The sequence below is a fragment of the Nipponia nippon genome, unplaced genomic scaffold, assembly GCF_047370975.1.
Source record: "Nipponia nippon isolate SJK-2023a ecotype South Korea unplaced genomic scaffold, ASM4737097v1 scaffold_2, whole genome shotgun sequence".
NCBI classification, from domain to species: Eukaryota; Metazoa; Chordata; class Aves; order Pelecaniformes; family Threskiornithidae; genus Nipponia; species Nipponia nippon.
In genome coordinates, this window is record NW_028262336.1 from 46,853,571 (window position 1) to 46,876,408 (window position 22,838).

Here is a 22,838-nt window from a genome sequence, read left to right on the forward strand (position 1 = left end):
AAATCCTGAGGCCCTAGCCCAGAAATTTCTGAAGCAAAATTTCATTCCCTTTGTGATATTTTTTTGAAAAAGCTGGATTTTGGCTCTTGGTGCACAACAGCTGAAAGAAAATAGAGCCCATACAGCATTGTGAAGATTCTTCCTGAACAGAAATTAGCGTGAGCCCTGGTTGTGCCTCTTCTTCCTCACACAGGTGTGCAGCTGTGGCCATTGCTTTTTTCCCTTGTGTTCTCGGGCAAAGGTTGGGTGCTTCCGGAGCAAGAGCTAGAACAAACTGGTGCCACACTGCGGAGTGCCGGACCCTGTAAAGGGGATTTTTTGAGGCAGACGCACACTGGAGGGGAGCGAGGGCTTTGCTTTCCCAGTGGACCTAGGGAGGAACCCTGGAAACACTCTTCTCGCCAAAAAGCATCGGTTACGTGCCTCCTATCTGGGGCTCTGTTGTAGTTCAGCAATTGAACCTCTTCAGTGCTCAGCCCCTCTTGTGTTTCTATATGCGACGCATGGGTTCTTTTGGTCACCTATGTCCAGGACTACTCTGAATATGCTTTTAAAGTGAGAATTTAAAGTATTTGTTGTGTTTATCCACACAGTTTTAACTGTATGTTAATAAAAGACGGTACTGGAATGCTAGTAGCTGGAATGCATTTCTGTGAATGCTTTAACTATTTGGCTAATTGCCTTTGCACTGTTTCTTGTAAATTTATTTAATGTTCTTGTATTTATATTTTCAACTGTAAAAAAAGTAATAAATTTACAGCAAGTACAACATGTAAAATATATAAACTTTGTCTTTTAGATAAATGTGTCATTATACTGGGGTGTCGTACAATTCTTCAAATTACATGAGCTGCAGCACCTAACCTCTTGGAGAAAATGCTGACCTAGCCCTTACACTTACTGTCTTCCACATATTTTACCTTCCATGGTTCTAGCAGATCAGTTTTTTAGCAGAGAAAACCCTGACCTAAGTCTGTCCAGTCAGTGCTTGCCCTCAAGTCTGCTGAAGCTCTTCCACGAGAATACTATGAGCAAAAGCACACAGCCGAGTTTGGCTTCAGTAATTAAGTTCCCTATGAAAACGCATATTCCACTGTCACTGACCTGCTTGGAGTCTTCCTTTGTTTTTATTTTTGCACGCTAACATACGTTAGGATTCTTATTCCTGGGGGTGGGGAGTCTTTTCTGACTTTGCCGCTTAAAAGCACACACATATTGTAGTAAAATGTTGCATATTATTTTAGCTCCGTGAATAATTATCATCATTAAACTAGCTGAAAAAGTGTTTGCGCATTGGGTGTCGTAGCGTCCTTTTGGTACTTGGTCTCTTGTGCACTGCTAGCAGTTCAGCCCTGGCAGCCCTGAGCTCGATGAAAGCTGCAACCCCTTCCCAGAGCGCAAAGTAAAATTCTGTGCGTCAGCTCGTGGCTGCAAAGCTAACTCGGGGGCATGCGTACGGAGGTTTTACGCTTAGTCATAGATGAACAGCAACGTGCTGCGTGCAGCCGGCACTGCCTTGCTCCGCAGACCTGTTCCCTACGCGCACGCAATCCTCTCTGCAAAGAGCAGCGCCCTGAAGCAGGAAGCTCGCGCGGAGCTGCGGGGAGAGTGAAGCGGCCCCTGCTCTGGGACTGCGCGGCCTTCACCGAGCGCAGCTGCGGGGCTCGGGCCGATGGGGTTACCCAGCCTCCGCGCAGCGCCCCGTCCCTGTCCTGCTGTGCAGCACCTACAGAAACGCTGCCTGACGGCCGCCGCTCAACGAACACGTCTCCTTTTAAGACTCTCTTCTCAACCATGGCTGTCGGTTACACAGCCTATGAAGTAAGCACAGCAAAAAAAATCTACAAAATTAACTCTGTTAATGCTGTAATTTCACATGAGGAAAAAAAAAAGGTAACAACAACAACAAAATCCTGTCTGAAGTCTGAGTGACTCCCACACCTCCAGCTACCCTGCAGCATCCTTTCCGTGCTCCAGCACCCACCCGCGCCGGCTGTTGTTCTGCTTCCTCTTGTCAGCAGCACGGAGGGAACTCACTCAAGATTTTGCAACTCTATGTAACACGCGGCTTTTTTTTTTTCTTTTAAGTCTTTATCAGCTTTCTAAGTCTTGGTTCTCTTTGCCCGACTTCCCTTTCTGCTCGCCCCTGTCCTGTCCGTGTTAGGGAACCACAGCGTGAAAGCACCAGTCGCCCAAGGGCGAATCGGGTCAGAAGCGCACGCTGCCTAATGCCCCTAGTGAGCGCCCCTGGGAATAGCAGGTCCATTGCCATCAGAAATCTCTCAGTCTTGGGTTTTTTATTAAGTTGGAAAGCCAAGGCTGGTGCGTGAAGACACCTGATAAAGTCTTGCATTTTTTTTTTTTTGCCTCTCATTCTATCAGATATCAAACCGGTATTTTTTTTAAGGCTGAAAAAAAGGCGGCTTCCAACAAATGTTGTGGCCCTTTGCATTTTGTCTTACGAACTCACGAAGTGGATGTACAAAATCGCCTTTATTTTTGACAACTCAGCCTGACTTTCGGGGCTACGCGGCCCTGCCCGCGCTCCCAGTTAGCCCCGTGGGCGCCGCCGCCCCCTCGCCGTCCCTGCGGGCCCCTCCCGCTCGCCCTTCCCCTGCCGCTCCCGCGGCAGCGTGCGGACGCTCGGAAAAGCAGCCGGGGGGGAGCCTGCTGCTTCTTCCGAAACGTGGCGTTTCCAGCACCTCGCGGGCACGGGAGCGCCCCTGCTCTCTGCGCCCGCGCCCGCTCATGTCGCCGCGAGACCGCCCGGCCTCGCGCCCGCCCGCCGCCGCCCCCCGGCACCCGCCGCCCGCCCGCCCGCAGGGAGGAGGCCGGGCGCCCCGCCCCGCCCCGCCCCGCCCCGCCTCACCGGCGGGCTGGCGCACCGCCCGCCGCGCAGGCCGGCCGGCAGGGAGGGACGGAGGGAGGAGGCGGCCGCCGCCGCCATCTCCGGCTGCCGCCGCGCCGATCGCGACCGGGTGGAGGGGACGGGCCTGGCAGCCGGGCCGGCTGAGGCGGGAGGCGCGGGGCGATGAGGAGCCGCAGCAACTCGGGGGTGCGCCTGGACGGCTACGCTCGCCTGGTCCAGCGGACCATCCTCTGCCACCAGGTGAGGGCAGCCGCCGCCGCGGGACGCCTGTCCGGGGCTGGGGGCGGCCGGCGGGCGCCTTGGGGAGCCGCGGCGGGGGGCGTGGGGGGCCTCGGGCCGAGCGGCCGGAGCTGCCGGGGCCGGTGACCGCGGCCTGGTTGCACAAGGGGCACGACGGGGCCGGTGGAAGAAAATACCTCCTCCCCCCGGCGCATGGCCTCCTTTCCCTATCTCCGCCTTTCCCCGCCTGAGGAGGAGCGCGGGGAAGGCTGAGGCGGTGCGGATCCTCCGGGGTGCTCGCTAGAGGCTTATATAAATGCACGTTGGGAGATAAGTGGCAAATACAGCAAGTCTGAGCTTGCAAACGGTAATTCTGTGTATAGAGCGTGTTCGTGGTCATATTATACACACCCACCCGTTGTAACACTATATGTATACATGGCGGTAACACAGTTAAGTCCCAGTAACGTAGAGGTCCCTAGCAGGGCCTCTGAAATATGTCTGTCAGCATCAGCTGGGTGTGAATCCAGGACAGAGCAGGGTTCGCAGCGGCCGGCGTGCCTGCTCGCTGCAGGACTTGTGTGCAGCCCTGCACGTCCGAGAGGTTCCCGTCCCCGGCCTGCTGCTGGTGCAGCCTGGGCAGCGTTGGGTTTAGCGGAGCCACTTCTCCTGGTCTTAGGCTGCTTGGGCTCTGGCTTGTCAGGCAGTGCTGCCTGTGTGTGTGAGCAGTAAAAACAAATATGTCCAGCCTGGTAGGGAAAAACTATTACCCACTTCGTGGTTTTTGGCCAGCGCATATGCATAAGCGTGTAGCATGGTAGTGTTCTCTGCTTAATGTACTTGCTTCACCCAGGCAGGCTCTGAGGATGGGTACTCACAGCGTGCTCTGCAGTGTCATGCTTCATTTAAAACAGTTCAATACATAAAGATGAGAGCAACAGGGTATTTTGCACGAATCAGTTCCCAAATATACTTAGTTGCTGAGATTTACAAGAAACTGGAAAGCAGTGAAAGAAGAGGTGAGGACCCAAATCCGCTTAGGTCGGTGAGATTTTTGTCACTGACTATTGTTTTGGGCACAGGATCCAGACACCTGTGAATTAATGTTTGTGTACTAGTTATTGTAAACTCATTGGAAACAAATGCAAGGACCTGGTATAAGTGGTGTGAGACAATAATTTTGCTCTCTCACTGTGCCGGGGTGCAGGAGACGCTTTGAGCTGTGCTCCTGTCTCTGCCTTTTATCTGTGGGATGACCTTGGACAAGTCACTTTGACTTTTAGTGCCTGCCTTGATTTCCGTGTTTATAGGATGAGGATGCTAATAACAGCCGCCATTAGAGAAGAGATGGAGCCTCTGGAATCTAGAGATCAAACATGCGCCGTGAAAGCTGTGCCTTAATGATATTAATGGTTCACAGTAATAAAAAGGGTAACTTAATGGCAATGTGGGAGCTTATACCAGTGACCCAGAATTTTGTAATTGCTATTTACAGTGCTAGGATGCATGTTCATGACTCAGTGCTGCCTTTTCCACTAAGTGTTCAATGCTGGGGAGAGTTTGGAGGTGGAGGAAGGAGATAAATAAGTTTTCTTCTGCATGTGGACTTGCTTTAGTCACAGACCAGCAGCAAGGCAGAGGGACAACGATATCACAAGAGGGCCCAGAGAGAAGCTGCAAGAGGGGCTTCTAGATTTGTTTTCTATATCTATACTCTTTATGGTTTTCCACTGCAATAGATTTAAAGTGTCCTGCTCAGCTGAGTGAAGAGATGCAGTGCTTGCTGCAGGATGTATGTGCTGTGAGGAAGACGTGCATTCAAAGCACAGGTCCAGACCCCTCACCAGGGCTGACAGTTTTCCGTGTGTGGCACGTTGCAGGATTGGATCCGTAGCAAACGTCTTGTTTTGCAACCATTGCATTCTGCTGATCAGTCCCTGCGGCATTCACAGTGATAGGTGTGATCCTGTTGAAGGCTGTACAAGGAGGCTAAGACCAAACCGCTGGCTCCTGTCTTGTGCCCTTGCATTGGTTATACCGGCCTGCTGTGGTGTGGGGTCTGCCAGCTATTGCACGTGGCCCTGGGGCCAGGGGCCAGAGGGATGCTTCGATACTGTAGCTGAGCAAGCTCTGAAGAGCATCACCAGAAGGCTGTTCTCAGCTGCTTATTACACTTGTTAATTTGAATCAGATAAGAAAAAATGTGAATCTTAAAATATGTCTGTAAAATCGGAAAACTTAATGTCTGTATACATTTTAAGTATTGCTAGGGTACTACAAGAGAAAAGCATATGGAGCTGATAAGGAAAGCACATTTGGCATACGTTTATGGGTAACCCCAATTGTGTTACATCTGGTTTCATGCAAGCAATCTATCTGCAAACTTTGCTGGGGCTTACATCCGTTTTCATCTGACGGATCAATGAGATAGATGCAAATTTAAGACGCTAAATGTGGGCTTCCTTGTATTGCTGCTCTGGTTAGAACCCTGCTATTTTTGTGTCTGTGTTGCTGAAGTTCTTATTAGCATCTGGTCCCCTGTAGGAACTGGTGTTGTGGGATTTTTTTGTCTCCAGACTAACAGACAGACTTAAAAAGAGGATTGGGCATGATACAACAGTTTAAAGTTTTAGTCCAGCAATCAGCTTTCTGTTGCGGTGCTCTCAGCTTGCAGAGCCCATGGATGCTGGTAAAATTCTTTGCTCCGTTGTATGTGCAGTGTGATTTGCAGGATGAGACCTGCTAGTCCAATTAGCGATCACTGTGTAGACGTAATGCTTTGAAGTACTAGCTGAGCTAAAATCCCTTTGACATCTTTGGGGTTAAGCACGCTCACTGTTTCTTCAGGTTCTTTAGCACCTTGTAGGGGTTGTACTTTTCATATGGTGTCAGCAGGCAACAGAAGAAAAGAATTGTAATTTTTAAGAGTAAGTACTTTATAAACAAAAAATTTAAAAATATTAATTAACTGATTATGTTGTTTTGCTAACATTCTGAATGTGCATGAGGAAGGACACTAATGTGTTGTCAGTCCATGAGAGCCAGCCCCAGTGTGCCCCAAGAGCTGGCACCTTCTTGTAGAGGAACCAAAGGTGCTGAAATGGTGATAGCTGCCCTTGGATGTGTTTAATGCGGCTTCTTGAAGGTAGACAGGTCCCTCCCTGTGGACTGAATGGTCTTTTAAAGTCTTGCATGGGCCATTTTTCTGGGATTTCTGTCTTGGTACCTAGAGGTATTTTTATTTTGCAACTGGCAGCCAGCCGAGCATGGAGGGTGGGGAAAAATAAACCAAAATTATCATTTCTCAGGCAGAAGGATGATCTCTGTCAAGCCAGGGCTGCAGGTACATACCCATTTGCTGTGCTGCATGGGAGGAGGGAACCAAAGTGCCCTCTAAAAATACTGGGAATATGTGGTCTGCCTTTCGAGATCCTGGTTTTCGCCATGTGGACACAGCGCTGAACTGGGAGCAGGGTCTCCTTTCTTTGCTCGCTCACTTATTCTTCTTCTGTTACTCCTTGGTTTGACTTTTTAAGTTCAGAAAGAAGTTTTTTAAGCTCCTTGAGTTCATATGTGCTACTTCACCCATCAAATAGATGAGTAGGTGGTCCTGCTGTTGTTATTCGGTTTGTGAAGACCATGCTGAGGGACTGTTCCAGCAGAACTACACACTTCTACTCTCAGTGAGCCGCTAGACATTGCTGTATTTAAACCATAACAATAGTACTGACTGTGCCCAGTCATGTGTGTCAGGCTGTCACCTGTGTCATGTTCGGCTGTCACATGCAAAGCCCAGGAAATTGTAATTGAAGCTCCTCCCCCTCCAAACTTCTTAAAAATAACTACGGAAGGAGTTGAGTGAACTGCTGTGTGGCAGAAATGAAAAATTGGTGTGTGTATTCTTTTTAATTTTACTTATCTTTATTATTGTAATCTTTGCCCCTTGTCACACCAGCCCTGGCAACTGGTCTTTGTTCACTCCACTGAAATTGGCTATAAAGGCTCGATTTGATTGAAAGCTCTATCGACCTTTTGCCTCTTTACCTCATTTCTTTGTTAGTGAAGAACATACAGCTGAGAAAGATAGTCTTAAAAATTAATGATAATGAAGTGTTGGGAATTAATGATGAAACGAAAAATTTAATGGAGTATTTGGGATACAGGAGACTACTCAGTGTGCTGGTTTTCAGTCAGTGCTGCGATTCAACACCATCAGAACTCGTCTTTCTGTACATTTTCCAAAGGAGGATATAAAAAGGCTTTGCAAGCATTCATGCTTTAGCTGTCATAAACCAAGCAGGTAAATAAATAGAAATACTTTTTTTAATGTCCTAGAAAGGAAGTAGTGTTTTTTTACTCCTCAAGATTATGCCATAGACCAGTTACATAGAGAATAGACCCCAGACTCAGTTTCTAATGTTAACTCAGTACTCTCTTTCCCTTACAAATATGTAAAATTTAAATTCCTATTTCCCCAATGTATTTCAAATTTCACTCGGTGACTTAGCTAATAATCCTATGTGGATGAGGATGCCCAGCTGGACACTAGAAGCTTTATATCCTGAAGTGTTCAAAGAAATTTTGCATTTCACGTGTGTGAGTTTGGGAAAGAAAGATGGGACCTCACTTCTGTTGCAAAATTGTGAGCAGCCACAGTGTGCAATCAGTGTGAAATCATCTCTGGCTCTCTCTTCTGTTTTGTCACCCTTTGATATGGAAAGAATTGGTGCATCTTAATAGATGGGATTTCAGGTAGTAACGTTTGTTCTTTATTCTTTCTGCTGTGATTAGAATCCAGTTACAGGACTGTTCTCAGCTGGTAGGGACCATAAGGATGCTTGGGTACGGGACAACATCTACAGCATCCTGGCTGTGTGGGGGCTGGGCATGGCTTATCGGAAGAATGCGGACCGGGACGAGGATAAGGCCAAAGCCTACGAGCTCGAGCAGGTATGTCAAAGTTCAGTGCAAACCAGTTATGCTGTTTGTGTTTTTTTCATATGGTAATGGTTTTGAACGGTGCATTCGCATTGCTGCTGTGTCTAGGATCTGGCAGGGTTTTCCCATCTTGGAGTACATGTCTTGTTCCTGTGACAGCAGCATCCATGTAGCGTGTGGTGTGCAGTGTTCCCGGCAGGCTTCTGGCAAGCAGGATTTGGAGAACTGGGTGACAGAGAGGCTAACATCTGAATTAAAATATAAATAAAACAAAACCATGTAGAAGTCAAACTTCCATTGGTTGGCCAATTGTTGAAAATTAGGCTTCTGAGAGATTTTATGCCCAAATTTCCAAGCCTCTGATTAAACCTTGAGATCCCTCATGAGGTGTATTGTGGAGCAGAAAATCAAGTCTAGGTCCCTTGGATCCTACGTTAGCAATTTATCTGCTAGACCATTCTTTCCTGTAAGGAGAAGCATGCCGTTTAAAGTAGCAGTCTTTGAAATGTGCACTTGTGTCATCTGACGGAAGTCGTACGTGGTGTATAGATGTACTTGATCAAACCAGACAAGGCAACAATCTCCAAACTGGTAAGACTCATGCGCTGGAGAATTGGAAGGGGAGGTAACTCACACAGTTAATTTCTATAATCTACAGCTGGGAAAGTGGGTATCAGAAGTGAGAGTGTAGAGGTGGGTTAAATGGGAAGCGAGGGAGCGTTAGTGTCAGTGTCCTGCTGTTGTTTTGAAGGCACTGCGTAAATTTTGTGCTGACATGTACTGCTCAAACCAGGGACATCTGTGATGACAGAATAACCTTGAGTCAGTTTGTGTGATTGTATTTTAAGGCTATCATAATTTTTGGATAAAAAGGTGGGGTTGATTTCTTCATTTAAGACAAAATCTTGCGCTTCTCTTTGTACGCACTAAAGGCCCTTTCTTTACATCAGTCGTCTGCTTTCTGTTGTACTGTATAAAGAGAGGAAGAAGCTCCACAAGTTTTCCAATCATGTCAATGTCTTGCAGTCATCTACCAGTGTTTCCTGGATCTGTCACTCTAAAAATCATCATCGTCATTATTATTATTCTTGCAAGACATAGCATTCCTCTTACTTCCTTAGCTGGATAGGAGGACCACAGAGAGTTGCTCCACTGTTTAGAGAGGGCCTTTAGGAAAAGATTTGTTCTCCTAGGTAAGAAAGTGGGAATAAAAATCAACCAGTATATTAAAAAAAGGCATGTAAAGCATTTCAGGCAAATACGCATTTTTTTACCTTTGGCAGGAAGTTAGTAGGGGGTGTAGACTTAGTCGCTTTTGAATGTTGTTTGTAACAGCTGATGGGGCCGGCCCTGTGAGGGTGTCACTGGTCTGTTTTGTTCCTGCAGAACGTTGTGAAGCTGATGCGGGGACTCCTACAGTGCATGATGAGACAGGTAACGTCACACATATGAGTTGAACTAGTACGTGTTGCATTTACAAAGCATTTCATCTGAGGCATGTATTCCTTATGTCTTTTCTGTAGAGTGATTTTTTTTTTTGTGTGTGTGTGTAGGCAGTGGTGTGGGGAGTCTTTTTAAAACTCTCGAGTTTCCTTGAGCAAAACTCTGATATTGCACCTTTTTGAGATTGTGCTTGTAGCAAATCACAGTTTTGCCTTTGCAAACTGATTTTCACCAAGATGCATACCTGTAACTAACATCTGAACTCAACAAGGTAGTTTCATTTTATTCTTTCCCAAAGAGATGTGGATTTAGCTGGAGACTAAAGTTAGAGATGTGTTTAAGCACTCTGATCAAAAACACACTGAAGTGAGGTAGCAAAAATTAGGACCTCAGGTTTCTCCTCACCTAAGAAAAGGTGTTAATTTTGAAATAGTTTGGAGAATTTCTTCTGAAATGTTTCATAAAGTTGTGGTACTTTTTTAGGTAGATAAGGTAGAGAAGTTCAAACGCACACAGAGTACCAAAGACTGCCTACATGCCAAGTATAACTCTGCTACTTGTGCCACGGTGGTTGGGGACGACCAGTGGGGGCATCTGCAAGTGGATGCAACTTCCCTTTACCTGCTCTTCTTGGCACAGATGACTGCATCAGGTAAGCAGAAGATACTTTAGCCTTGACTATTCCTGAGTCTTTTTCTATTCTAGCTTTTATTTAAAAAGGAAAAGAAGTAACTAGCTTCAAAGACCTTTACATAGTTATTACTCAGAAGAAAGTAATATTGCACTGGAAAAGAGATGTGGCTTAGCTGGGATTTCATGTTTATACTAACTGCCCAGGCAGTGTCCATTCCCTTAATGTTTGTTGGCGTACAAATACATGAGATATTCAGAGTCGTGTCAGAGAAGAGTTTCACGTTTGAAGACTACATAGGCAGTCCTAATGGACAACCAGGTTTCTTCAGAGAGTGGCGACATCGAGTCAGGTGCCACTAGTCCTGTCTGTGTTCCCCTCCCTGCTGGCGCTGTTTTATCTTGTGCTCTTCTCAACTTTACTCCTCCTGTGAGGATAAGGATTTATTTCCATATGTGTCTTTCTGTCCTCAGAGCCCCTTGCAATTGAGCCCTGCGGAGCGTGTGCCTGGTTGTCCTGGTTGATCTCTTGATAGAGCACTAAGCGGGTGGAGGGGTGGGGAGCTGTGGGAATTGGGATGCACTGCTCTCGAGAGCCAGAGCTGGCTCAGCTGTCTCTGCTTCGTACCCACCGTGTCTGAATGCCACTCTCCCAGGGGTGGTTTTTAGTTGGTCTTTGAAACAGTATGTACTGGTGGCATTTGAAGTATTTTATCAGCAGCAAGTGTTGAGGCTTGCTGCCTGATCTTTTGAAATCATCATGAGTTGTTTCCATTGATTTCAGTGGGTGCTAGTTGGTAACGAATAAACAAAAGCCTGAAACTCACTGAAGAGTAAATATTTCAGTTCTGATACAGTATAATTACTCTCTTCCCTTCTTTTAATCAGGGTTACGTATTATCTTCACCCTCGATGAAGTTACCTTTATTCAGAATCTTGTTTTTTACATAGAAGCTGCCTACAAAGTTGCTGTAAGTAGTTATTTATGTGTAAATTACCTAAACACTGCTCACATGTGGGTGGAAAATTATTTATTGATGGAGAAGGAAAATACGGACTTCTTTTTCCATGAGAAGATATCAGAACCTGTCAGTACTTCACATTGTGAGCAGCATCTTTGGAGATGGTGGGAGGGCTGTGGAGGATTTACTGCTGCCTGGGTGAGGTATACTTGTTCTATCATAATAACAGTTTTTCTTTATTGATAATTAATAATATTTCCTGATGTCCCATTAAAATCTTATGGGCCTTTCTAAGAAGATGAAAGCGTTAACAAACTTTTTGGAAAGTGATGAGTTGAAGGGGCACAGGGAGAAGCATGCACGGGGGAAGGATAAAGGGCTTTGTGTGTTTCGTGAAGGCAGTGATTCATGGCTGTAGACCTGATCCTGCAGGGGTGTATTTTTATGTGCTGCTCTTTAAACATGGGGAGGGGCTCTTTGGAGACTTGGAGCCTTTCTTTTTTTTTCTTTTCTCTCTTTTTTTTTTTTTTTTCCTTAAGGCAAATAAACTAATTTCATGCAGAGGTCTGGTTTTGTTGTGGGGCGAGGCGGGGAGAACATTGTTTTTGTATATAATCATGCCAATTTTTCTTGATGATGTTGTTGTTGCAGGATTATGGAATTTGGGAACGTGGTGATAAGACAAACCAGGGCATCCCTGAACTGAACGCAAGCTCCGTAGGGATGGCCAAAGTGAGAATGTCTTTCTGACACCTCCTTCCTCACTGTTCTGTCATGCTGAAGGGCTCTGACAAACCTGATGGCTTCCTTTGCATAGTATTCTTGGCCAATGCAGTAGTTAAATGATTGTATAAGAACTTTTGTTTGGGTGTGAGTATTTTTCAGTGTAAAATCCTTGTGATAATGGCTTTCATTGAAGGACCTCAGGACAGTTGTTCCAGGGATTGCAGGAAGGATACCAGCTTCATTGAGGCGTGAATCTGATAGATTCACTGAGGTGCAGTCTCGTAAAGTGGCCTCTGGTTTTCTGTCCTTCTTTCTTAATTCTCCAGCCCCAGTATTACATGGAATGTTTTCACAGTAAGATTAAGTCAAATGTAAATTCTGGAAAACAAGAGAATATCAGTCTAAGAAATTATTCACAAGTAATTTAGAGAGAAAAATGAATAAGGATGTACTTAAAAGAAAGTGGATATTTCTGGTTCCTCCATCACAAGGTCACGGAGATTCTAAATGAAGCTCAAAGGCCATAAATGTAAATGTGTAATTGACAACTACCTTTTTACATGGTGTCTGGCAGACTGACAGAAGCCAAATATCATTAAGGTCCAAGGTGTAGTTGCATTTCAGCAGGATTTATTAGTTACCAAGATCTTGTGTTACTGCAAGAGGGAGAAACTGCCAGTCTTGGCCACAGTTCAGTTGAATAGTGATGGGACATTGTCTGTGGGGAAGGTTATTCCTTGGCTGTCCAGTACGAATTTTGTTTGCGCTGAACAGCCTGATGCGGGTTGCTGTGGTCTCTGCATGACCTCTGGGCACATTGATGTCAGGACGATCTGCAGGACTTGCTGCACAGCTTTGCTTCTCTGTGGCTCCAAGTTCAATAAAAGTGCTGTTTGGGGTGGGGACTCGGGGGGCATGCTGGAGGCCCTGCTGCAGAGGGTGAGGTAGATGCTATTTTTTTTTTTAATCTGCTTCAGGAGTTCTGCCTCTTAACATTTCTCTCCCGTATCTGCTTTGTGTGGCTATCCGTGGCAGCAGTACAGCGCAGGGTGTATGCATTTGAGTGGATGTCAGCGCCTTTTCTGCACCATTAATGCTGCCCATGGTCCCGGCTATCAGTTCCTCAGTGGGGCTTTCTGCTGCTATCAGGAACATCTGCTGCTCTAGCGCTCTCTTAGAGAGAAGGGCTCTGCAGAGCTGGTAAACCCATGTTTGTGTTGGAAAAAGAAAAATACCCTTGCCTCTCTTCAGAGAGATAAGGCAAGCTGTGCTGTGCGATCCTTCCTTTGGCATTACCGTGAACCTGCAGGACAAAAATGGGCACGGAGCAACATTCAGTGCTACCGCAACCCTGTGAATAGGCGTTGCAGAGGGCAGCTCTGCTAGCCTGGCTCTGGCTATCCGGTCCTTGCTCTCTTCCTGCCACATTCCCTGTGCGGTGCTGTATACCCCGCTTCTGCAAAGTCAGGTTTTGTAGCCTGCTAGGTTGAAGTAGGAGTGCCCAAATGGAGTTGGTGGTTGGGCTGCTAATGTCTTCACTAGGCGAATGCGTTATGGCCAAGAGGTGCGAGATGTGGTGATTCACCTGTTGACATGGAGCATGCTGTGCTTCGGTTGGCTGTGCAAAGAGCAGATGTCTCATTTCTCCCTCAGGGAGTGATAGTGTCAGAGAGATGGTGATGCTCTCTTCTCGGGGCACAGGCCTCTGCTGATTCTGAGATGCCTTGAACAAGCCTTCCTCTTTGAACAGCCCTTCAGGCAGGAGGAGTGAAAGGCCACTGAATGGGGGGTTATTTTGGCATATAGGACAGGAGAAACATTTATTACTAAGTACTTTAATATTTAAATATTAACTCAGTGGAAGCTGTGATCCCCATTGTTTTGCATTGTCTTTAAATTGTAAGAAGGGTGACCCGCACATCAGTCCTGTATCCTACTAGCAGAAAGACAGAAATATTTACTTTTTCTAAAATATTGCCAAGCTTCCCTTCAAAGAGGATAAAATGTCTGTGGAGCAAACTTCTGTCTTAAGTAATTTCCTTCAGAGGATAAGCACAGGTGCTAGGATGTATACTTGGCCTAAAAGGTACTTAATGTATTTGGGTTGTTTGGGTTTTTTTGAAGGCTGCTTTGGAAGCAATTGATGAACTAGATCTTTTTGGAGCTCATGGAGGACACAAATCAGTGATTCATGTTCTTCCTGATGAAGTAGAACATTGTCAGGTAAAAATTAGTCTTCTGTTTCCTTTGCTAAGGGAAAACCCAACACCCTCACCCTTTTGTTTTTAAATGAAATATTGATTAACTGAACCAAGAACTTAAGATAATATGGATGGCTTCAGACTATGCTGTTCACCCTGTTTGTAATCGATCATGTGAAAGTGAGTGGTGTGAAGCATTCTCATTCTAACTCAGTTAAAAATAATTATGCAGTGAGTTCTCTGTCAGTTTGCAAATAGTATAATCTATTTGCACTTGACATAGTCTTCTGAAGTATGTAAATTGTTTTTCATCCCTCTCTTCTGTTCCTGTTTTGCTCAGTCTATTCTATACTCCATGTTGCCAAGGGCTTCCACGTCAAAGGAGATAGATGCTGGCCTTCTCTGTATTATTTCTTATCCGGCTTTTGCAGTGGAGGATCTAAACCTTGTTAATGTGACCAAGAGTGAAATCATATCCAAATTGCAGGTAAGGATTTCCTTTATTTTTATTTTCCAGAGGGCAAGAGAAGCAGAACCTCCCTTTCTTAACTGAAAATCCTAATTAAACAAGGGTTGGCAGAGTTGGGGCATCTGTGCATGGAAGAGAGGGATGAAAATCCCTAAGTGACACTTAAAACTCAACACATACTTTTATGCTGATGTTAGTCTGTGAGGAAGAACAGTATGTGAAGTCTTCTATAATTTTGTGTGTTTTTACAGGGCCGCTATGGCTGCTGTCGCTTTCTCCGAGATGGTTACAAGACACCCAGAGAGGTACTTCTGATACATATTTTCAGTAGACATTAGGAAGAATTTTATCTCTTGTTTATAGTCTCATTTACATGAAGGGGTGAAGCTCTGTATCACTGTTAAGACATCTTAGTGGATATGGAGGCAATCCAGGTATCCAGCCTAGAAATGACACATATCTGAAGGAGGCTAAGGGTTTGAAAACCAGTTATTAAGGACAGGACTTAATTCATAATTCTGTAAGAAATGAACCCTTAAATATGCTTATTGGTGCCTAAGCGGAAGCAGCGTCTCTGAAATGTCCCAAAATATCTTTGAACTGAGGTAGAGCCAAGATAATTTTGGTGACACCTAGATTCTGGGACTGGGAAGGGTCGATTTGTCTAGGGAATGCTTAAAAGAGTTTGAGACTGAATGTGAAAAAGAAGTCAAGAGACTGTATGGAGACTATTTCTGGTGGTTTTATTGGTTTCTTGGTTTTAATTACTTGTATAAAATAGGCTGCCATTACGATTGGAATATGAGTGACTAATTAGCACTGTGACTAAATGAGTATGATTGAATTTCTAGGATCCAAGCAGGCTGCACTATGATCCTGCTGAGCTCAAGCTCTTTGAGAATATTGAATGTGAGTGGCCGGTATTCTGGACATACTTCCTAATTGATGGAGTATTTAATGAGGACAAAATTCAGGTGAGGAAAGAAGAAATTACTTTCAATGGAAATGCAAAGCCACAGTATTTTGTAGCTTTGCTCCATGTTTATTTTGGGTTTCAGCTGGATACCCCAGCACGGGGGGAGTAGTCTTCAGCCAGTCTTACCTTCCTGGGGAGTTTGTGTCATGGTAGATGCTGCGGTGTTGTGCACACTGGGGTCTCGTTGCCCTCTCTCTACCAGGTTGAGTGGCTCTGTTAGCTGGTGAGGTCAAACTGGGCTGAACGGGGTTAATTTGCCTGGTTCTGTCTGATTGCCAACCTTGATGCCCCTTTCCCATTTACTGCAGGATGAGACCAGCTGCTTCTTCCCCAGTCTCTGTGGCTTGGCTGCTGAGAACAAGATTCGTAATACCTTCAGTCCTTTTGTACACTCAGGGAGATTTGGGATTGGATTGAGGAGCTCTTTAATTTTCACTAATTTCCTAACTTAATTGATGATAAGTTACTTCATGCCTTTACTGTGTCAAGCATCCAGTGGTCAGGGGAGCTAAACTGATTGCAGCCCTCCAAAGGTTATAGTGGCACCTGGAGAGTATTGGTGAATTAAAGAGCAACCAGTAGCCAGGACTAAATGTATTCATACCAAGACTTCTGTAGGTTGGTGGCTTGAAGGAAGTAAAAAAATACAGGTGATTTAAAATTGCCTAGTATGCAGAGGGACAGGAGATTGCTAAACATAACCTCTTAAAAAATAAAATGGCATCAGGAAGAGAGCAGGGAATTTCAGACCAAAAAGCCCTCTTTCTGTACCAAGTGTTGTAAATCAAGTGAAATACTTACTGACAGTAGAAATATAAGTTGTTTTCCTGAGCACAGTAAAAATAGTCTGGTGGAGAGAGAAATGGCATTATTTCATGAGGGGAGGGGATATTGGAAAGTACTGAAACTTCAGTCATGTCAATAAAGTACCACTTCACAAAGCAGTGTCTAGAATTTAGTTGGATTATCTGGGACGGTGTGTACCTGGTTGCCTTTATGGTGTGCAGACAGGCTGTGCTAGGGCATGATCAGACCGGGCAATTGCTCCTGGTTCCCACCGTTTAAACATAGCTGAGTGAATCACTGAGATGCTCAGGTGAGTGTCTAGTCTTTCCCTAATTACTGCTGCAAACAAGTAGTTGCAATGGCAGCAATTCTCAGAAAAATAAGCACCCTGAGGACTCAAAAAGAGTGGAGAAGGACAGGATACTGAAACTATCAGTGCACCATAATATCAACCTGTGGGTACCTTACCTTGCGTGTTCCACTGTACTCAGAAAGGGGTAGCAGAAATAGGATTTCAGAGGCAGGTGCTGGTAGTGCTTGAAAACACTGTAAGTAAAAATTTGGAATGGGATAGTTAAGAAATGGAACAAAATAAGGGATCTGGTAAAAAGAATATTAAATGTTCTTTATTTTGTATCAGTGTGGTATTCCTGTTCATAATATGTTGTCTAACAACACAAGAACAAGAGGATTCTCTGTTCAGTTAACTTAGATATTTTTAAACAGTTTAAATCTATTTTAATTTTTCCATGGGGCAAATTTTTAAGCGAATCAGTTAAGAGAAACCGATTTCCCAATCCTGCGAAGCAGAATTCAGAAAATCATAGACAAATGTGCATGGTAGAAAGCTAACGATTTATACACCTTACACTTTTATGGATATTAGCAGTCCTGACATCCATGTCACTGCATTGTTATCCGTTGCAAATTTCATGTAGGATTTGTTCCATTGACTTCTTGAGAGGAATATGTTAGAAGTTTTGTACTGCAGTGGTGTCTTTTAGATTAAAGATTTGTGTTTGTGTTTCTGAGGCTGATAATATTGAGATGCTGGAACAGTCTCTGAGAATTTGAACCCTGATCTTCCATCAGCAAGTCATGATTCCCACCCCCCTAGCTCCCCCCCCCCCTTTTTTTTTTCCAAATGAACTTTCAGCAGAAAAGTACCGCTGGAAAGTACTAAAACTTTAACTTTACTGTGTTGGTTTTGCTGACTGCAATGTGAATTCTCACGCTCTTTTAAAAATATTTCCAGGTACAAGAGTATAGAGAGGCTCTGGAAGGAATACTTATTAGAGAGAAGAATGGAATAGTGCTAATGCCTGAACTGTACGCAGTCCCTCCAGAAAAGGTATCGTGAAAATGCAGCATCCACTTCAGTATGCAAACTATAGATATCAAGATGAATGTCAGTTTTATAGTTTTCTTGTGGCTGATAAATCTAAACCAGCAATAAAAAAAAAAACTACTGCACATTACTTAAAAACTAAGAGACCTCTCACAGCTCCTGCTGAGAAATGGTAAACTCTAGGCTTCTAAATGGTGACATTTTTTTACTTGGCAATCTGGGTGCCTATGGAAACACAAGAGTAGGTCTAAAGTTTTAAATCCTCATAGCAAGACATATATTTAAGAAGTGTTGATGCTGACTTAGGAACTGAATCTCAAAGAAGAAATAAAGCATAGACTGTCCTGCCTGTCTAGTCTGTTGATTGATTGTGCTCTTTCTTTTCCAGAGCTTGTATGTGACAGAGAAACAGGTTTCATATGGATTAGGGTTTGGGCTGGGTTTTTTGTTTGTTTTGTTTGGGTTTTTTTTCTTTTCCCCCATCTTTGCTGTTGCTGTTTACCTGATTCTCCCATTGTGACAGAGAAATTCAGATGAGCTTATGTGCTCTTCCATGCTATTTGCCTTTGTATCCCTCCCCACCAGCTTCTCCCACTCCAGACTTCTCAGCCCTCACTCACTAAGGATGTGGAGCCTGCTGGGTTGGTCTGAGTTTGGGCAGGGAGTGTTGACAGCTGATGTCTTGCTCACAGATCTGAGGTGGAAACTCTGAATTGCCTTCCTAGTGGGAACAAGCACGTAAGAGTTCAGAGCCTTCTTGTGAATTTTGATATGATGATGATGATCTGATGAACATGCCAAATAAACAGGGTAGATTTTGCCTGTCATTTGTAAATTTTAAAATGGCTATGATAAAGATATTATCTAGGAGGGTTTTTCCCCTGCCCTCAATAGATCTGTATACTGCAAAACCAAGGCAGTTTTTCTTTTTCTAAATTAATAAGAGTCTAGTCAATTTTTCCATTGCCCATTCTTGCTAACACAGGAAAAGTGGAATAGCCTTCATTTTTGGAAAGCACCTTTACCTCAGGAAGCTAGGTAGACATCAGTGAAATTCAAGTGTCATCTTGCAAGGGTTTGGAAAGCAGACACACAATTACCCACAAGCTGCCTGGAGGGAAGGCAACAAAGGCATGGTGAAAAGGAAGGGGAAGTGCTAACACCAAAGCTGTAATTGCATGCAGAGTCCCCATTCAACATCTAGCTTTGAAGGGTGGAGCAGGGTACGAAAATGAAGCATAGTTCTTGTCCCAGAAAACATGCAGCCTTAAAAGTAAAACCAGGAGATCTGGATGTCAGTAATAATGGCAGGTTAGAAGGGGTAGATGATAGACCATATTTTTTCAAGTACTTCCATGTTATTGATTGTTCTTCACAACTTTAGGGTAATTTTTCTTGCTTATGCATTTGTTTTCAGGTGGACGAGGAGTATGAAAATCCTCACTCAGTGGATCGTATCCCAGTGGGAAAATTGCCTCATCTTTGGGGCCAATCATTGTATGTCCTTAGCTGCCTGTTAGCAGAGGTAATTGTTTCTTATATAGTAGGTGAGCTTGTATTTCATTTTGTTTTGAGATGGCTTGGGCTTTAAGTACAATTCGATTGACAGGTAGGGGACAATGTGTTTTCTAGTAGAAACATGCACATGAACCATGCAGGGGTGACTCTGAGCTTTCAGGAGGGTTTTTTCGGTGTATGTATATAGATATGCAATTATCTGCTTTTAATCAAGCTGGATAAGTTGTCAGATGGACTGGATATACAGTTAGGCTAGAGGAATATGCCCAGGCTGACTTGGCTGTCCCAGAGCTAGGATTTTGCACTGTTCCAGCTCCACTGTGGCATAAGGTGCCTACAGAGTTGTCCCGCATTAGCCATGGACTTGTTAAAGGAACTGTCGGATGTCTCTGTGGAGCTGCAAAAAAATCACTGGCCTGGCAAAATTGCGACAGTTGCTGCAACTCTAAAATAGGAAATCTGAACATGCAGATTGTGTCAGTCATAACCATTTTCTTGTTGTTCTGAAAAATATTGCAGCCATTGTTTTTATTGAATGTACTACTTAGTGGATGAGGTAGATAAACCAGGCTTTAAGTCCTGCATTTCTGATAAAATAGGAAAATTGGTTAAGATTTCTTCTAGATGTCATCAGAAGCCTTTTATTTAATTTTTGTTGGTTCCTTTTCTTTTTTCTTTCTCTTGCACTTATTCTAGGGGTTTCTTGCTGCAGGTGAAATTGATCCCTTAAACAGGAGATTTTCCACTGGATTTAAACCGGATGTTGTGGTACAAGGTGAGGGAGTTTTTTGAACATTCTGGGTGAATTGGATCATGTGATGGCAAAGTCCCTATGTACGGGAGAGAAGAAAGACATGTTTAAAAATAATGTAGATTTTTGCATGAGACGTGGATGCTTTGATAATACTGTGAGAAGGAGAAAGGGGTTGTTTGCCTAGCTGCCTTTTTCCAGGAGGGAAGATCAGGTTTAACAAGCTTTTTTTAAAAATACTTGTTAAAATTTCAAGACTTGTCAGGGACTGGGGAGTGGCAAACTTAATCTTGTAGTGAAAAGGAAAATGTTGGTGGATTCTAGCAAGAAAGAGCAGGACTGACAGGAGACACGTCAGTTTAGTTAGGTTTCTGTGCAGCTGCTTTTTGGAAGAACCAGAGAGCAACGAGTGGGGAGGCTCTCTGTACACAGAGGTGAGGCAGCCAGACTTACGGCTGTCTTTTGGCTGCTGCAGGGGATGGCTTCTTTAGTCAGTGCAGGAACAGCCAAAACCAGAAAATTAACCAGAGGGCAAACACCAGCTGACCAGGGCTTAAAGGCTTTTCAAGGACCTGTACCGCTCTGGAAAAGCACCCAGCTTGTTTATCAGGAGAAGCCTTCATCGATGATACTGTGACCTGGGCAGGTGCTTGTTTACCCCCTGTTAGTGTCTCTTGGGGGTGGCATTTTGTTATTCTGAAGTGCTTAATTGCTAGTAGAAATAGAAGTGTTTGCTTATTTTTAGCATTCTTTGACAAGTATTTGTAATGCAAAGAAGAATACTAATTATTAGTCCCAAACCAATAAGCCATCTAACACGGGCAAAACCTCAAGCACAACAAGGGGTGGGATCAAGGCCTGGATTGTAAATTCCTCTGATTTGGGGACATTTTTTTTTTCCTACCTCTGCCACTTTATGGCCTCTGTAACATTTATTGCTATACTAGTAACAGCACCTGTTCCCCATTGACTCAGCTGTGTTGTTATAGTGCTGTGTTAAAACAACAAAGATTTTCAAGTCATGTTTTGCCTTGTTTTATGGGAGAAGAGCCCTATCTGCTGAAAGAGACTGCATGATCCAAACTAGTGGTACCGAGTGAAATCAGAAGAAACTGATAAACCTGTAAAGAACCTGGTCTAACCTCAAAGCTGACCCTGCTTTGAGCAGGAGGTTGGAGTGGAGACCTTGTGAGGACCCTTCCCACTTGAATTAACTCTGTGATCCAAAGTGGACAAGAATGGCAAGACATGTTGAGAAGCAGCGAGCCAAAATCTGTCTGACGCCCTCTTGCAATCCATTTTGATCTCACGGGCTCATAAATTAAGAAAGAAGTAAGGCCTTTGTGCCTTTTTGGTCAACTAAATGCAGTAGTTGAGAGGTGACAGTAGAAACATTCAGTTAAAAAGAGCAGAACATTGTTTCTTACTAGTGTTTTTGTTTTCTGTTGTGCAGTAACTGTTTTGGCAGAATCTAATCACATTAAGAATCTCTTACAAGACCATGGAATCAATGTTCAGAGCATTGCTGATATCCATCCCCTCAGAGTGCAGCCAGCTCGCATCCTCAGTAATCTCTACACCATGCTGGGTAGGTATTTGAACAGGAAGCCTCTCCCTACTGCTCTGCAAGGTATTTTTTAAGGGTGGTGTATTTTTTTTTTTGCTTTTATTGCTTCACAGTGTCTCAATTTCTTTGATTTAGTTTCTTTTTATTTAAATTCATTTCTTTGATTTAAAAAAAATGGCATTTGTGCAAAGAAGCTTAACAGAATTAGAACTTCTGTCTTAAATAAGGGACTCCAACAGCAAAAAAAAAAAAAAATTACCTCATTAGAAAAGGTGGCCAAAATACAGGTTTTCTTGTGCCCTTGGAGTTAAGCAAGAACTGTCTCTTTTTGTCCTGCAGGAACTACTTCCACAGAGAAGCTGGCTTTAGAAAAAATGCCTGGAAAAACACAGAAAAAAATCAAATGTTTTTCCTTTCAGACATCAGAGTACTTCTGTTTTAAGTCTGGAAACTGAGCAGTGTGGTTGCCATTCTACCAGCAGACAGCCTGGGAAGTTTTCTGCTCTAAATCAGGGAAGCTGTGCTGTTATTAGAGCATCTCTGGGCTGTCAGGTTCTTCCTTCCAACCCTGAGCTGAGTGGAGCTGCTGAAGCTCTCTGTCTCTGTTGCAAACTCAGAATTCTTTAGGGCTTTTCTAAACAGAGGACTTCAAATACGTTTGAGTTCCTCAGCCGTGGCCTGTTTTACCCAGAGCCTGGCAATTGGATTAAATGCATGCCCCAAAACTCCTACTGGTTCTAGTTAAGTTGAAAATCTTTTGATAACTGTCTCTTCTGATAATCCTTGCTGGAATGAATGGGGTCTTGGCAGAAAATTTGTTACATGTATTCCTGATTGAACTTAGTTTTACTACTTCACGCATGCCAGCGACTCATGACTCAAAACTGTGGATGTTACTACAAAGTAAAATTGAGATGGGGTGAATCTGCACTGGTAGATTCCTTTGCAGTCTGGACAAGGGGAGCTGTATCGTGCTTGTCTGTCAGTCTGGAGCATGTTCCCATGGCAATTTGGTTACGAATAATGATGAGGGAGAGTATCAGGCTGTTCATGGGGTGGGTTTTTTTTGTTGTTGTTGTGGTGGTGGTGGTGGTTTTTGTTGGGGGTTTTTTGTTTTAACAGGAAGTTTTTTTGGAAGCATCCAAAGTAATGGAGCCTTCAAATAAGTCTTAGAAAGTGGGCCCTTTACTTGGAGAAGGGAAATTGCATGTGCTGATTTTGGGAAAGAATTTGTCTCTTTATCACAAAGAACTTTTAACAAATGAAACATTTGCAGGGCTTTGCTGAAGCTTACATTTATTTCATAATAGTTCATAGTAGCATTCTTTCACTAGTGGGGGTGAGTAGGATGATTTGACACATTGGTGTATTGTTTTTACCAGTGATGACTTTGGGAATGTTCACAGTGGTGTTTTTTCAGGCACATGGTTGTTTG

At 44.0% G+C, this 22,838-nt stretch overlaps 1 protein-coding gene across 3 annotated transcripts in view; it reads left to right on the plus strand.

Moving 5' to 3' along the window:
* Nucleotides 1–2,896: 2,896 nt before the first annotated feature.
* Nucleotides 2,897–22,838, plus strand: part of PHKA2 (phosphorylase kinase regulatory subunit alpha 2) — a 48,358-nt gene continuing 28,416 nt past the window's right edge. For 2 of the 3 annotated variants that reach the window (XM_087757813.1, XM_087757814.1), the window contains exons 1-14: nucleotides 2,897–3,109; nucleotides 7,880–8,038; nucleotides 9,413–9,460; nucleotides 9,953–10,121; nucleotides 10,988–11,070; nucleotides 11,713–11,793; nucleotides 13,912–14,010; nucleotides 14,329–14,475; nucleotides 14,709–14,762; nucleotides 15,309–15,431; nucleotides 17,475–17,570; nucleotides 18,985–19,092; nucleotides 19,782–19,860; nucleotides 21,290–21,424. In XM_087757813.1, coding sequence (XP_087613939.1) covers nucleotides 3,032–3,109; nucleotides 7,880–8,038; nucleotides 9,413–9,460; nucleotides 9,953–10,121; nucleotides 10,988–11,070; nucleotides 11,713–11,793; nucleotides 13,912–14,010; nucleotides 14,329–14,475; nucleotides 14,709–14,762; nucleotides 15,309–15,431; nucleotides 17,475–17,570; nucleotides 18,985–19,092; nucleotides 19,782–19,860; nucleotides 21,290–21,424 — 1,459 coding nt within the window. In that variant the 5' untranslated portion in view covers nucleotides 2,897–3,031. The remainder of the gene's footprint in view (nucleotides 3,110–7,879; nucleotides 8,039–9,412; nucleotides 9,461–9,952; nucleotides 10,122–10,987; nucleotides 11,071–11,712; nucleotides 11,794–13,911; nucleotides 14,011–14,328; nucleotides 14,476–14,708; nucleotides 14,763–15,308; nucleotides 15,432–17,474; nucleotides 17,571–18,984; nucleotides 19,093–19,781; nucleotides 19,861–21,289; nucleotides 21,425–22,838) is intronic. The other variant, XM_087757815.1, reaches the window with a different exon arrangement.